We start from the raw sequence: 14,674 nt of genomic DNA on the forward strand, positions 1-14,674 counted from the left end.
TTATTTTAAATCTCTGATTATTTATGGATTATTATGTTAATTTGCTGGTAATAAGAACCTTTAAAAAATGCCTTTTCAGAAAACATTTGCTAAATACGTCACGTCTAATTATAGCTCTAGCAAAAGTTATTTAAAAATGATAAATACAATGCGCCACTAGATTGGAAAGATCTAATAAAATCTTGCTCATGTAGTAATTATTATTTTAACATATAACTTGTCATATCAGAAGGCAGATTTAGATTTAGCAATAAGATTATCAATACATTTTGCGTATGCTATATACCCAGGCGTCATATTCATTTTTGAATCATTCTTAAGTATATTAGCAACGGACTGAATAAATAAAAATCCGTTCTTTATAAAATAGTAGATAATAAAGATATTATAAATGAAGCAGCATGGTCGAGTATATTTTATAAAAAGCTTGATGTGCTCACAAAAAAAATATATTTTTTAAAAATGCATGTAGAAATTTTATTGATTTAAGTTTCCTAATAATCAAAGTTAATAACTTTACTCAACAGAAGATCTTTTTATGTTTTTTCCTAAATTAAGCCGTTTGGCTTTTAGGCATTTTCAATAAATTAACAATGAATTTATTTAATCAAAGGCTCTACAAACATCTAAATATTTTTAAAATTCATGTAATTAATTTATTGAAAACGAGAGAGGTGGGTTTGTATAATTTGTATAAACTAATTATTACCTTCATATGAAAGTACAATACATAATTACGAAGTTTATGAAAAACGATTGTTAGAGGTAATATTTACACCTGGTATAACTCAACATAATGCTCATATAAAAAAAAGTTGATGATGGACGTTTAAATATGAAACATAGTATCATCTATTTTAAATCACTATAATGTGCGCCAGAAAACGGTGGCTCTAAACAATATACTTATTTTACTCCTCGCCTTTAAATGGTATTAGAAAAAAACTAAACAGAAATTTCGTTTCTTTTCATATTTTTCTGAAGTTGTTTGAATTTGTACGTAACTTTGCCATAATTTAACCGACCTTGCATTTTATACAGTTTGGACTTAAATTTTTAGAACTTGGAACTCTGGACTTATCAAAATATCTTTCGATTGATTCAAGATTGAACAAGAGTCAAATTATATACTCTATTGATTTGTATTATTCATTAATTCATTAAATTGGGGTATATTTATAATAAATAAGTTTAATTATTTATAAATGTAGCCACGAATATAGAATTAAATAATATATGATTTTCCATTTCACCAAAATACAACTCTCTACATGTGTTTCGCTAACCGTGTTAGCATGTTCAGGAAAACGTTAATAATTAATGCCTGTGATATATGGAGTTGCATGTACTTTTAGTGTTACTTAATTTATACCCAGTTTCGAAATAAATACAGAAATTAAGATATGTGGTTTTATTTTATATTTTAACGTAATTAAGCTTTAATCTAATTTGACATACCTGTCCAAGTTTTAAAAAGATTACACGTTTTAAAAATGCTTATGTCGACGCGTAGAGTATATACACTCAGAAATGCCTTATAATAGAGATAGAAATTTCTCTAACCCAGATGCGAATTGAAATAACGCGAATTGGTGAGGTCTCAGATAAACTGCATGGACGACAAATATTCTCGTTTGGGAAAAGCTGCAGTCGCTTAGACAAACCACATAGATGTTGTGTGCCGTTTTTATTTAAATTTAAAACTACATAACCTAACTAACTGAACCAACTCTCGCACCTTCGGTAACACTAAATGAGCTAACACAAAAGACCAGACAATCTTCAGATCAACTTTACATGTCCTGGCAGGAGAAGGGACCTAAGGACAAAGGGTCTTGGACCTATAGTATACGAGTTTCCCACCTCAATATAGAAGGCCTAAGCATATCACAATGCCAATTTCTGCACAGATTTTTAAAAGAGAAGTTGACCTGGTCGCAATTCATGAAACGCACACTGAAAATTAATCTAAACTAAGCTCAAAAGGAACGATTTTAGATTTAAGCTATTGGACACTTTGTATAACAGAGTATATAGTGTGGATTTTGTACTTCCACATAAAATAATGTCCATAAGGTAACTGTATAACTTGGCGAAATCACAATAAGTAACATTTATAAACCACTTGGCCTGCCCTTTACAAGCATCCAGCTATAGATTTTGATGGTCAGAGTATCCATCTTCTGTTCGACGTCCAAGAGAAAGGCACTTTCTGATCTACAGCCTGGAGAAGGGAATATAACCCTGACCATTATTTTGTTACCACTGAAAACAGAGGCCAACCTTTGCCAGCATCAAGAAAGGTCATGCTCGACTTTGGTCATATCTCAAACTGCTCTATTGTGATTAAAGTCATCTAGTCATAAAATATATATTCTCCATAATCGCGACAAATGCTTGGAATGATTCCATCAAAGGACGCAAACTACGATATAAAGTACCGAAAGGAGTATATACCTGGATGGACTGAGAACAGCAAGAGACTGTATGAAGAATTTTGTAAAGATTGAAACAAAAAAATTGCAGATGAACTACTCCATAGCATTGATGATGCTGGTAGGCGATTGAAATTGAAACAGTTGTCGTGACACAACTATCGTCCAATTGCTCTCCTAAGCATAGCCTACAAGCTTTTTAAATATGCCTGTGGAACAAGCAGGATTGCATCCGAACCGCAGCTGCACATATCAAGTCCTCGCACTAACTATCTGTGTGGAAATTGGCTTTCAAAAGCAACTAGAAATATCTGCTACTTTCATAGACCTGTCAGCAGCATACACGTTGGGTGACAAGGAGTTATAAATAAATTAATGCAAGCTCACCCATGCAGAAAGATGGCTGATATTATCAATGCCATATTATCGAACAATAAGTTTAAATGACAAGGCAGTGGTCAAATGACAAGGAATGGCGCTTGCTGCCTTGCTCTTTAGTTAAGTTAAGTTTTTAGGCTTTAAATAGCAAGCATGCTCAGAACTACATCGAAAAAGTTTGGCTACGCGAATAACTAGGTGCTCGCTTCAAGCCTTAGGGAGTTTAAGATAGCTGACCAAATCCTAATAAATGACTTGGCTATCCTTGAGAGGTATTTTCGCGACTGGAGATCGCAGCCCAATGCTGAAAAGACGGAAGACAGAGTTCTCAGTCACAATATGCACCTAAAATATTTGATTGCCATACTTGACAGAACGTTAAGCTTCAAAGAACACCGTATGAAGACAGTTGCACACAGCGCACACATCAAACGTGTTGAAGCACAAGCATAGCTTGATAGTATTCGTGTACTATAGGAAACATAATTAAGACCGCGCCCACTTATTGGCTACCTACACTGAGACACATAGCTCCTCCACAAATTCGCCAAGAACATTCTCTAGTCAGGGACGTGCTAAATTATAGGATGCTTATGTACCTAATTATAGTGTGGACGTGACGTAGAATTCATATCGGATCGGAACTTTCGCATCTGGGCTTAAATAATTTGTGTTAGAAGCAAAACAATTATTTCTAGTGGATACATGCTTATTGGCAAGAAGAGAAACTTCTTCGAGACCAATCAATAAGCAGAGTAATATTTTGAAACATGTAAAAGTGAAATGTGCCTAGAAGTAAGTTTGGCAGAATTAAGAATTTACGATCTGCGACAGCCAATCGGCTGAATAACATTCTTAACATGATTAAAACAATAGGGCTCTATGGAGAAACTGAGGGCGTACAAAAGAGATCACCAAGTGGTCGTCCTTCTGTGAGCATAATTTTAGGAGATCGGAGTATTGTTCAATCAGCTGGTAGACATCAATCAATAAGATGTGATTTCAAGTCCTATTTGTTAGAATGGAGAAACATGTTATAGATGAATCACGCTTTGTGTTACCAGTTGGAAACCAGGACGTGAAAATGAACTTAAAAGAGCTATTCAAACTTGAAACTGCTAGTCAATAATTGACATACGTTTACAGTATAACAGTGACAATTGCCTTAAAAAATGATATAAATCTTGTAATTATATTCTTGCTTAAGAAATAAGGGGCTCGGCATATTTTTATGGATGATATATACGAACTCTTGAAAGTGTCTGTACTTAAAAGTGCTATAAATACAATACATCTATGTAAACCATTATTGTAATTAAATCCCATTGACAAATATCTATTAACTGATAAAATACGATTTTTTTTATCCATTGTATTTATAAAAACAAAAATCTTGAGAAACAAATATTGCATTGTCTTATTTAAAAAATTATAAGTGGCTTATACAAAACTAGGTAAATATATTTTCCGAGTATACAGAGTATCTTTTTTAAATGGTTTTTAAAGGTTACCGAGATACAGGAAAACATTTTATAACTGACAAAAACTTATTTATATTATATAATTATCGCATATTTTTGAAAGACTCTTTATATAGCGTTTAAGTCGTATTTTAGTATCAATCTTAGTAATCCAAGTAGGGTCTTAAGATAGGATCTTATCAAGGCCGTCCAGCAAAATATCAGGTCCTCAATAGCACCGTATTGATTTCTGCACATGCAAACTTTTTCGTTTTCTTCTCCTTTTTTTTCTTCTTCTTATTATTCTTTAAGAATATCTGTATTATATAAGGCTACCTTAGTCTTTCTATGACGTGACACTTAAATTCCAGGTGTTTCTTCACCTTTTCGTTAGTCTTTCTAATGGTCGCCTACCTGGTGGTTATACCTTTGGAAATGTTAGCCAATCTCTTGAGTTTCATTCTATTTACGTCATCACGCCAGTATCACCTTTTTTCTTTCGAACTTAATTATGTCCTTTACTATAAATTTTTATTTTATATAGCTGTTTGTTCTTTTATTTCCGTGCAATAACTTTCAGGCAATGATATTGTGTAATATCTTTTAATTTCTGGTGTTTTTTAGAATCCCTTTTCCTGATTTGTATCAGTTCGAGTTTAGGGCAGCATTGATCTGAACTTTCTGACTTCTTGTTGTTCATTTTTATTTTCTATGGTGCATGTAAGGACGATTTTAATAATGTTGGTAAATATTTTCATGGTAGTATACAGCAGAAATATTTACCTTTAAGTTGTAGTAAGTTTGGTTTTCTGAGTTTTGGGAAATTAATATAATAATAATATTATTCCACTCCATTCCTTTTAAGTGTGATTATTATTATGTTCATCATCTCCTAAGGCATTCCTGGTTTTCAGGTTTGTTATTCTATTATTCATTTTTATCTCCGCATGCTTTTCAGTGTCAGATACCACTCATTCAGTGGTATATTTTTGATCTGGATATACGGACTGATCGCGTAATAAAATAACGTATGGTATTTTTTTGTTTATCGTTTTTCCTAGAAATGCTAATCTGATCCGGAAGATTAAATGAATTTAAATGAAAATACTACGCATGTAAGAAAAAACATTTATTTCTGCTCTCATAATTTTAAATATCAATATAGGTTGATAAAAAACTTAAGTAGGTACTTACATATTTAAAAAATTCGAAAAAATAATATAAAACACACCAACATTATGTTTAGATTTTACTGCTTCCTGAGTCTTCACTTTAACTAGTATTGGCAGCTGATTATTTTATTGAATTCATAATGAAGGTCCTCACGATTCTTCTAAGTTTTTTATTTTTAATGAAAAGTCATGGAGCATTTATTAATAAATCAGATAATGACGAATATGATCGTTTCTTAAGAGGCACAAAAGAACTTAAAGAAGATACCAATACTAACTGGACGGTAGTAAGTTACACATTTAATACCTACTAAGAAAATAAAATATATTATTATTAACATTTTATGAGTTCAGTTCAAATAATTTGTAATGTCATATTTTGATAGGAATACCTGGCCGACTATTATGGGTACCCCGTAGAAAGTCACACCGTCATAACTTCAGATGGATATAATTTAACAATGCACAGAATTCCCGGTGGTAGAAATAGCGAGAAAAAAAATGGCAAAGTTGCATTCCTTCAACATGGGCTTTTAAGCTCTTCAGCTGACTGGATATTAGTAGGCCCCGGCAAATCCCTGGGTAAATAATTTTTAATACCAAATAGGTATTGACCACTTATTCAAAAATTACTTTTTATAACATAAAAAACAGGTCTTATGCTGGCGGATGAAGGATATGATGTTTGGCTAGGAAATGCCAGAGGAAATACCTGGAGTGCAAATCATGTGAGTTTAAATAGCAGTGATCCAGAGTTCTGGCAATTCTCATGGCATCAAATTGGAACTTATGATTTGCCTGCTATGATTGACTATGTTTTAGAACGAACGGGAGTATCTCAGGTATATGCACAAATAATTAGTAATTAAGGAAATTAACAAATTATAAAATTATTTATGATATTAAACAAAAAAAAAACAATTTATTATCGTAAATAGTTTACTCCGATGACTTTCCTGAGAGCTCACTCTTTGTGTTCAAATATTTTTTATTGGGTACATAAAATATTAAAACAACAAATTTAATAATGATTTTTTAAGGTGTATTATGTTGGTCACTCGCAAGGCACAACTGTATATTACGTTATGTTATCCATGCATCCAGAGTATAACAGTAAAATTAAAGTTGGAATATCACTTGCCCCCATTGCATATATGAAGCACCTAACAGGACCTCTTATTCGTGTAATTGCAGGCTTTACGAATCAGTTAGATGTAAGTAAAAAAAGGTTAACTACTAAAAAACCAATTGGCTCAGAACGGTTGCTGATTATTAAAACAAAATGAACAACATTAATTTTTGTTTATCCTCGACTGTGAACCTCTGTTCAAAATTTAACCAGCGTTTAGCCCTTATTTTATGCCTTTATCAAAACTAAAAGGGAAAAAACGCGCAAAGTATCTTTCAGCTCATCACATTTGATATATGGATGATGCTATCTAAACTAAAATCAATAATTTTATTATATAGGACCTAGCGGACCTTATTGGATGGAATGAGATCACGCCGACGAACGATTTTTTTAAGTATATAGTAGGAGATAAACTATGTATACAGAATGAAATAACTCAATTGCTTTGCGAAAATATTATATTTGCCCTTTGTGGATTTGACTACAACCAGTTCAATGTGACTCTTATACCGATGATGTTTAAATATCTTCCTGCTGGTTCTTCTACTAAGCAACTTATACATTATGGCCAGGAAATTAATTCTGGTAAGTAATTTTATTGATACTCAGTGACAGCTTTCTTTCTTTTTATATTTTTGAAGACCACTGTAAAAGCAATAATCAATGGGCGACAATAAATAAAATTTTCAATAAGTAATGGAGGGCTTCAGAATAGCAAGATTTCTCGATGCATATTGGAGATTTCTTTCTATGATATTTTGGCGGTATTTGTAGATCAAACAAGCAGTTTTCAGCATAAGGTAGCCCTGAAAGATTTAATGACTTGATGAAAATTATTTAAAAGTAAGGGTAAAACTGAAGCTTGATATCAATAATTACTATATGGAATTTCTCCATATAGTACTCATTTGGAATACTAACTATTCCATACTGACATGTTCTGTAGGTTACGTTTAGAAGATACTGATTTTGATTTTGTTGGATTTTCGGTTAGCAAGTTAGTTACTAAATTTTATACTATGGTTTGGTTACGGCTGATAAAGGCAAGAAAAACTAGCCTGTGCTACAGGATGGTAATATCATCATCAAAAATACTAAATTCTTTCTTAATCCAAAATTTTTCGAGATTATTAGGAATAAAGGTTTATTTTTAAGAGACTCTATACAAACCTATTAAAATTTATCTAACGAATCGCTCTCAGTACGTTGTCATAAATGGAGTAAAGTCTTCTTGTACAATAGTAACTTCAGGAGTAACGTAACGAGTCTTGTACAATAGTAACTTCAAGGTTCTCATTTAGGACCGATTTTGTTCTCAATCTTTTTAAACAACATTGATCAATGTTTCTCTATCTGTAAATATCTTGCAGATGCAGATGGCCTAAAAATCTTTACAACAATTAAGAAGGTATCAGATTTTCGTGCCTTGCAATCTGATCTTGCAAATTTAGAAAGGTGCTGCACCTTAAATAATTTATTTAATAATCCAGAAAAATGTCATTCTATACTTTTTAGCAGAAAACCATCTTAGACACAAAAAAAATGTGTCTATCTCGGGGGCACTATCTTGAAGTATGTAGAGTTTATTAAGGATTTAGGTGTGACGTTGGATTCCAGACTGCTCTTCGACGTTCATATAGAAAACATTGTTAAGAAAGCTCTAAAAAAACTCGAATTATAAAGGGTTTTACTAATCAAACATCATTAATATTATTATATAATGCATTCATTAAACCTACTATAGAATATGCAACAGTAGCTTGGAATCCGATATATCACAAATATCCACCAAATTGAAAGGGTACAACGCAAGTTTGTAAGTTTCTTATGATTTACTATGTAGTAAATTTCCGCTTAAATACCCAAAGACATTTTTTAATTACTATGATAACTTAAAGTTTTATCGTATGAAGAGAGTCGTAAAAACAATTATTAGAGAAACCCTTAGAAAATCGTAGAAACAATTTTGATTTATAAAATTATTAATAATTTAATAGACGGCCCTGTCTGACTACAAAATTTACATATCAACGTTAATAGATCGACCTTTAGCATCTCAAGATATTCTCTAAACTATTTGTCTAATCTTTTCTCCAGTATGACTTCATTTAATCGATACTACGAAGAAATTCTATATGTTTATAATATATATGTTTGGTGAAACTGTGTAATATTTGGTCAAGCACTTACTTGTATTTAAATTCCTAGGATACTTTGTGCTTTCTTGTTGTTGGATTGCTTAGTCTATCTATAGGAGAGCTTGTACTTAAATAAACAAACTAATGCCAACTATGCTGACTTGGAACACAAGGGAATTTACGACAATTCTGTCTGAATAGACTTTTCTAACGCTTTCCATTCAGTTGAACTAGAGAGTGTTTGGACAGGTATGAATCAGACTGACAAGTATCCCAGCTAGCACAGATATGTATCTGTAATGTTATGTTATGTAAATTTGGGTATTTTAAATATCTCGTGCGATGTACTTTTAATGTAACATAAACAGAGGCACGAGTGCCTACTTTCCGCAACTGCGCTCTACAAAGTTATTATTGCTCTTCAATGTGGCTATGAGACAATAAATTAATGTTACACCAAAATATTGTAGATATATTACAAAAGTATGTAATAATAAATCAACAAAATATTTTGTTATTGAGAAAGTTACATTATTTGAAAGATTAATAGTAATATTACCTTAATCGGAAAAGTCATTGCGACATAAGTCTTTTCAAAAAAATTATTTTTGAAATTTACAAAGAAAATAAATATCATGCTCACTTACCTTGTAATACCATGTTAATTACATAGCAAATCATCACAATGTCTTACACAGATTTTAGACTGCCTTTTCTCTATATAGGCTTAAATTCAAATTGCCTCTAAGTTTTGCTTGGCTATTATATACAAATTAGCATTCTAATACACCTGTTAACAATCTTCATCAAAAATTGTTTGGCTTAAATAACCATATTAAGTCATGGTTTTTAATATTATTTATGTAAAGTGTAAATAAACATCTTGTGTATTAAAAGCAGATAAACAACTTTCTGGTAAAATGTTGAAACAGTACTATAGAAATTAAATAAACTATAGGGGGTGAGTAATTAATATAGCACTAAAATTAAGAGCGTATTTGTTTGATGGTCAAAATATTAAAAAAACATCCTATAAACCTATGTCTGAAAATGCTTCCCTGCGGAGGTAAAGAGCGCTGAATTTTTAATTGCATTTTCGATTTTTCTAAATTATGAGAAAATAAACGAGACTAGCCATATGAAATTAGGCATAAAGAGGTATTTCAAGGTGCTAAATTTATTTTTTTATAGTTTTGATGTCACTAATAGCATAATTTTTAAATTCAACAATGAAAATAACCATTTTATTTATTCAATTTAATTTTTATAAAATCAAAGGGAAAAGTGATTAACATGACGTAAAACACAAACTAGGAGTAGAGGTTATAAAAGTTGTTGAAAGTGTTGCCCTTCAAAAATGTCTGCTGGCTTTCGAATTGTTGCGCAACTTCCCACTATCCTATTTCTTAACACTCCAACATTTTCAATTGGAATAGTATAAATTAATAGTTTTGAGGAACCCTAGAGGAAAAAGTCTAATGCCACGGTGGTGGACATCCGCAACTTATCCTAGAGAATATATGGAGATATCTATATATATATATATATATATATATATATGTGCAAATAAATCTCTATATAGATCAAGAATATCCCCAGCATTCCAATCCCTGGATCTTAGTATTTTGGAGTAATTAAGTGAGCTGCAGCAACATCGTGTATCGAATCGAAAATCGCCTGAAAAGTGCTTGCACTCGCTGTAAATGGTATGGATATAAGAGCTCCCTCTACTATTCTAGAGATTACCGATTGACTAATATTTAGTGTTGTAGCAATCTTTCTTGTACTTGTTGTAGGATCCTTCTCAATTTGGTTTAAGACTACCGCTTTCACAGTTGCAACTGTACGAGTTAGTTCATTGTTAGTGGTAACTTTTTTGAAACTGCCATTTTCACTAAGTCGATGATGGCGACAAATAAACATTTGACTATGTGAAATAGCACGATTCGTACTAGCTGGGATGATACAAAAATATATTATTAAATCAAAATTTCAGATATAATGATAGTAAGTAAATGTCATCGTCAGACACCATCATTACAGCTTTTGACCGCATTCAGAATTCATTAGTAACAAATGAACTAATAAATATTGGATGTTATATGGTTTGGTCACTTAGTTACCATAATGCCATTGATAAAACTGAGAATGTACTTACTAGACAAATTCTTAAGGGTTGCTACTACAAACTATCAATTTACATATGGATCCATGTTCCAAGATGTTCAAGAAAACTAGGATGAGGCAGTTTTTTTAGTAGAAAGTACTAATTCACACAATCAGAAGCCTTTGAAAAAATTGTAAAAACCATACCACAATGCTTTGTTAATTAATACTAATTTATCATGCCTTTATTCACTAACTGAATAACCAAATACCAAATTACAAAATATCTGTACAAGATTTTTATATTTTGAACATCTTCTGTTAATATTTTATTCTTTTTAGGATATTTCCGACAGTACGACTACGGTCTTACAGAAAATATGCAGCGTTATAACAGCCTTTTCCCTCCAAGCTTCAATTTATCCAATATAGTCGCACCAACTTACTTATTTTATAGCGCCAATGATTGGATGGCAGCGGAAAAGGATGTGGCGCGTTTGTGTGAAGAATTGGGTGGTGCTTGTAAAGGAAAAATACTTACCAGCGATTACCAGTTTAACCATTTAGACTTTATCTATGGAATTGATACTGCTAAGTTAATTAATAATAAGGTTATAAGTTTGTTTGCAAGACAATAAAAAACTCACGACATAAAGAGTCTTATCATGGTTCGCATACGCCTTATAATCTGAAAACTCCTTCAAATCCTATTGAGATTTAAATTTATATTTTAGGCTTTAAATACGATTGAAAGCCAGAATAAGGCTGTCAATCCAGTTTAGAGTAGGATCAAAGGCAAATAAACAATATTTTTTCTTTCAACATCCCAATTAGTAAATCCGTTTTCTTAATTCCATATACGACTAAAAGGTTTAAAAAACTCCTGTATTTGGTTAATTATGCCTGAACTGACTAAAGCAGTCTGCAGTAAACGAAAAGCCAGATAACTAGGTACCTTCTTTTAGCTTTTCTAAATTACTAATAGCAATGTGCATAAGACTCGTCTGCTTTAACTGTGAGCACGAGTTGTTATTCAAGTCACAGCATGTTTTTTTCAACAAGCAGGTCAATTGAAACAGCAATATGTGACTTTATTAAGGAAATCCTAATGGGTTCTGAGAAAAATTAGTCTTTGGGGAAATTTCTGGACTTATTTAAGGCATTTAATAGTCTTAATCATAAGATTTTCATTAAAAAGTATGATAGTATCGAATGCGTGAACCAAACTTAAAATCGACTCACATTCCTTATAAATAGCAATCAAAAGATCATTTTTAGACAACAAAAGACACACCTTCAGAGTTTTTAAATCTTCTATTATCTCCTTTAAGCAAACAAAACTAACTTTTGCATTAAATCACATCTGATATAGTTTCAAGCAGTGTTTACACACCAAGTTTGTGGTTTAAATATTGACAAAAAACAAAGCCTGGAGAGGATGAAACGGCTTACGTAACACTCAGCATTCCAAATATCTTTATAAAAACCATCACAAAATTGCTCTGGGAACTTTCGTTCAACAATACATCTTAAGAAAACAGTAGTCAGGATAGTTTGTTTAAATCTAGGTAAAGACATAATGGGGGAATAGTGCTTTAGCTAGGCAGAAGATCTAATGATAGAAGTCAGAGGCAAATGGTTAAATTATATTACAGAAAAAGTAACAGTAAACAATTAATTAAGGTTTAAAAATTAGAAAGACATTAATAACAAGAAGAGTAGCAAATAAAAAAATATGAAACGAAGAAGCCTTGTCAATAAATACACTTAAATCTCGGATTGATTAAAGAAGTCAAATACTAAGGACTTAAAATATGAGGTTGGATCAGATGACAACTAAACAATACAGAAGATAATATCTGCACTAAGTAGACGCAGAGGACTATATGGTAGAAAGTGGGTGTTCACCTCCATCATCCAATGCGAGTTTTCTGTTTTCCAATATCGAAACAACCAGTCAAACATAACACGTCTTCATCAGGAAAAGTAAGATTTGTTATTAAATTAATATTTAGATTGCACATGTTTTGCAAGCGTTCACAAAACTCATTTCGCCTATCGAAAGAACTCTTGCACCGGAATAACTTTGTGTGGGTGATATTTGTGCTTTCTAACTATTCGGTGAACTTCAGATTTTATGTGTAAATTAGCACCAATTTATGACAGAGAAGTGCATGGATTTTTTTTCAAAGAAATCAAAACGTCAACAAACATTTTTATCTTGAGCAGGACGACCAGATTCTGACAGATCTCTAGCATGACCAAATTCTGTAAACTTACTTTCTATTCTACTTAGGAACTTTTGACATGTCGAAGGACGGTCAGGATGGATTTCATTAAAGAATTGAGCAGCTTCTATTTAATTATGTGTGCTATCACCAAACCCAGAATTTCAATTTTTTCTCGTCCGTTTACTTGTACAATTAACAAAATCAAAAACTAAACGTGGCTTGTGGAATAGTGCGCGGAAGAGTAATAGGTAGGTTTTTCTTTGAACAGACTTTAACGGGACAAGTGTATCTCGATTTTCTTTAATTTAAACTAGTTCCAGCATTACTAGCTTTATTTCTAAATCCATTAAACGCAGACCATTCTGACAAAAAACTAATTTTCCAGCAAACTGGTGTTGCTCCGCACTATGGTGCCATTGTGCGTACATTTTTGGATAAAACCTTTTCTAATCGGTAGATAGGAAGGAGAGGATCTATCGAATGGCCTGCTAGGTCGCCTAACCTAACACCAATGGACTTTTTTTATGCTTATACTTCAAGTCGAAGATATTTGGTAATAGGCCAAATAATCTAGACGACTTTAAAGAGAGGATTCGCAGAGAAGCGTGACGTAACTCAGGAAATGATGAACGAAACATAAAAATGTGGAACGAAAGTTTATTGATTGACAATATCCGTCAAACCGTGAATGACAACCATTTTAAATATTTAATTTTTGTTCTTTTTTTGATTGTTACATGAATCGTGTTTTTTTTCGAGAACTGTTGACTTTAGGTGTAGGACATGATGCATGAAACACACGTAGAATTCCACGCGAAATTCAAAAATCAAATTAAAAAAGGTGCTTTTATTTGAAAAAATGAACTTGATGGTCGAAATTTATTTTTTAATAGCCCTGTATATATAAACTTCGCGTGTAAAAAAGGCCAACTTGAAATAAAAATCGACGGATCCGAGCGCAAAAAACCCATCGCTTAATTTTAGATGAATTTAGATATCATTTTTGGGACACACTGTAGTAAGCCAGCCGGATTCATTTAGATCCGCCAATATGTGATAAAAATTCCGAAGATATAACCATATTAAGAAGAACCATATTATTGCGCCACTTGAAATTTGTTGCAAAGACAAATTATTATCATGCTAAGTTAAATAAGCACCCAGAAAAAAACCCAGCACACCGCGCTGACTGCCCTGCACCTTAACAAATTATTTTAACTTCAGAGCTTAAGCCATTGTATGCCACAGTTTGTTTTCCAAGATAATTTTAAAAGAATCGTTAACAAACGTTGATATTCTATGATATCGAACGCCTTAATAAAATCCACAAGAATATAGCTTTGAATCCTAAGCCTTAAAAATGTTATCAGATACCTGAAGTAAAGTTATAATAGTAGTGCTATGATAACATGCGGGGGTTAATCCTATCGTAAAAGTGAATTATGTTAGAAGAATATTATAGAAAATCGTTTGGTTTAAAAAGATTGGACATGTTTGTGATCAGGTTCGCATATGCACCTTTCCAATACTAAAAAGACAATAAGTTAGAAAGGTAATTCTGTAGTAAAGGAGCTACTGGACAAAGAAGCATCTGTAAGCATCCCTTATAGCATTCTATTAAG

General features: G+C 32.1%; 1 protein-coding gene and 1 long non-coding RNA gene across 2 annotated transcripts; one reads left to right on the forward strand and one right to left on the reverse strand.

Moving 5' to 3' along the window:
* The first annotated feature begins 5,512 nt into the window (after positions 1–5,512).
* On the forward strand, positions 5,513–11,476 carry LOC126740927 (lipase 3-like). Its single transcript, XM_050447127.1, has 6 exons — positions 5,513–5,732; positions 5,832–6,027; positions 6,100–6,287; positions 6,486–6,659; positions 6,916–7,162; positions 11,164–11,476. The coding sequence occupies exons 1-6, from the start codon at positions 5,586–5,588 to the stop codon at positions 11,457–11,459; spliced, it is 1,248 nt and encodes a 415-aa protein (XP_050303084.1). The 5' UTR covers positions 5,513–5,585; the 3' UTR covers positions 11,460–11,476.
* Positions 7,156–9,231, reverse strand: LOC126740930 (uncharacterized). Its single transcript, XR_007662063.1, has 3 exons — positions 8,768–9,231; positions 7,748–8,237; positions 7,156–7,383 (listed from the first exon to the last, which is right to left on the reverse strand). It is a non-coding gene; the product is annotated as an uncharacterized LOC126740930 (long non-coding RNA).
* Positions 11,477–14,674: the final 3,198 nt, after the last annotated feature.

The sequence above is a fragment of the Anthonomus grandis genome, chromosome 10, assembly GCF_022605725.1.
Source record: "Anthonomus grandis grandis chromosome 10, icAntGran1.3, whole genome shotgun sequence".
In the NCBI taxonomy this organism is placed as follows: Eukaryota; Metazoa; Arthropoda; class Insecta; order Coleoptera; family Curculionidae; genus Anthonomus; species Anthonomus grandis.

Excerpts from the sequence above, each read along its gene's own strand:
- LOC126740927 (XM_050447127.1), top strand. The coding sequence starts at position 5,586 with ATGAAGGTCCTCACGATTCTTCTAAGTTTTTTATTTTTAATGAAAAGT. Across the intron at positions 6,288-6,485 it reads AACGAACGGGAGTATCTCAG|GTGTATTATGTTGGTCACTC; the intron begins GTATATGCACAA and ends TGATTTTTTAAG. Across the intron at positions 7,163-11,163 it reads TGGCCAGGAAATTAATTCTG|GATATTTCCGACAGTACGAC; the intron begins GTAAGTAATTTT and ends TATTCTTTTTAG.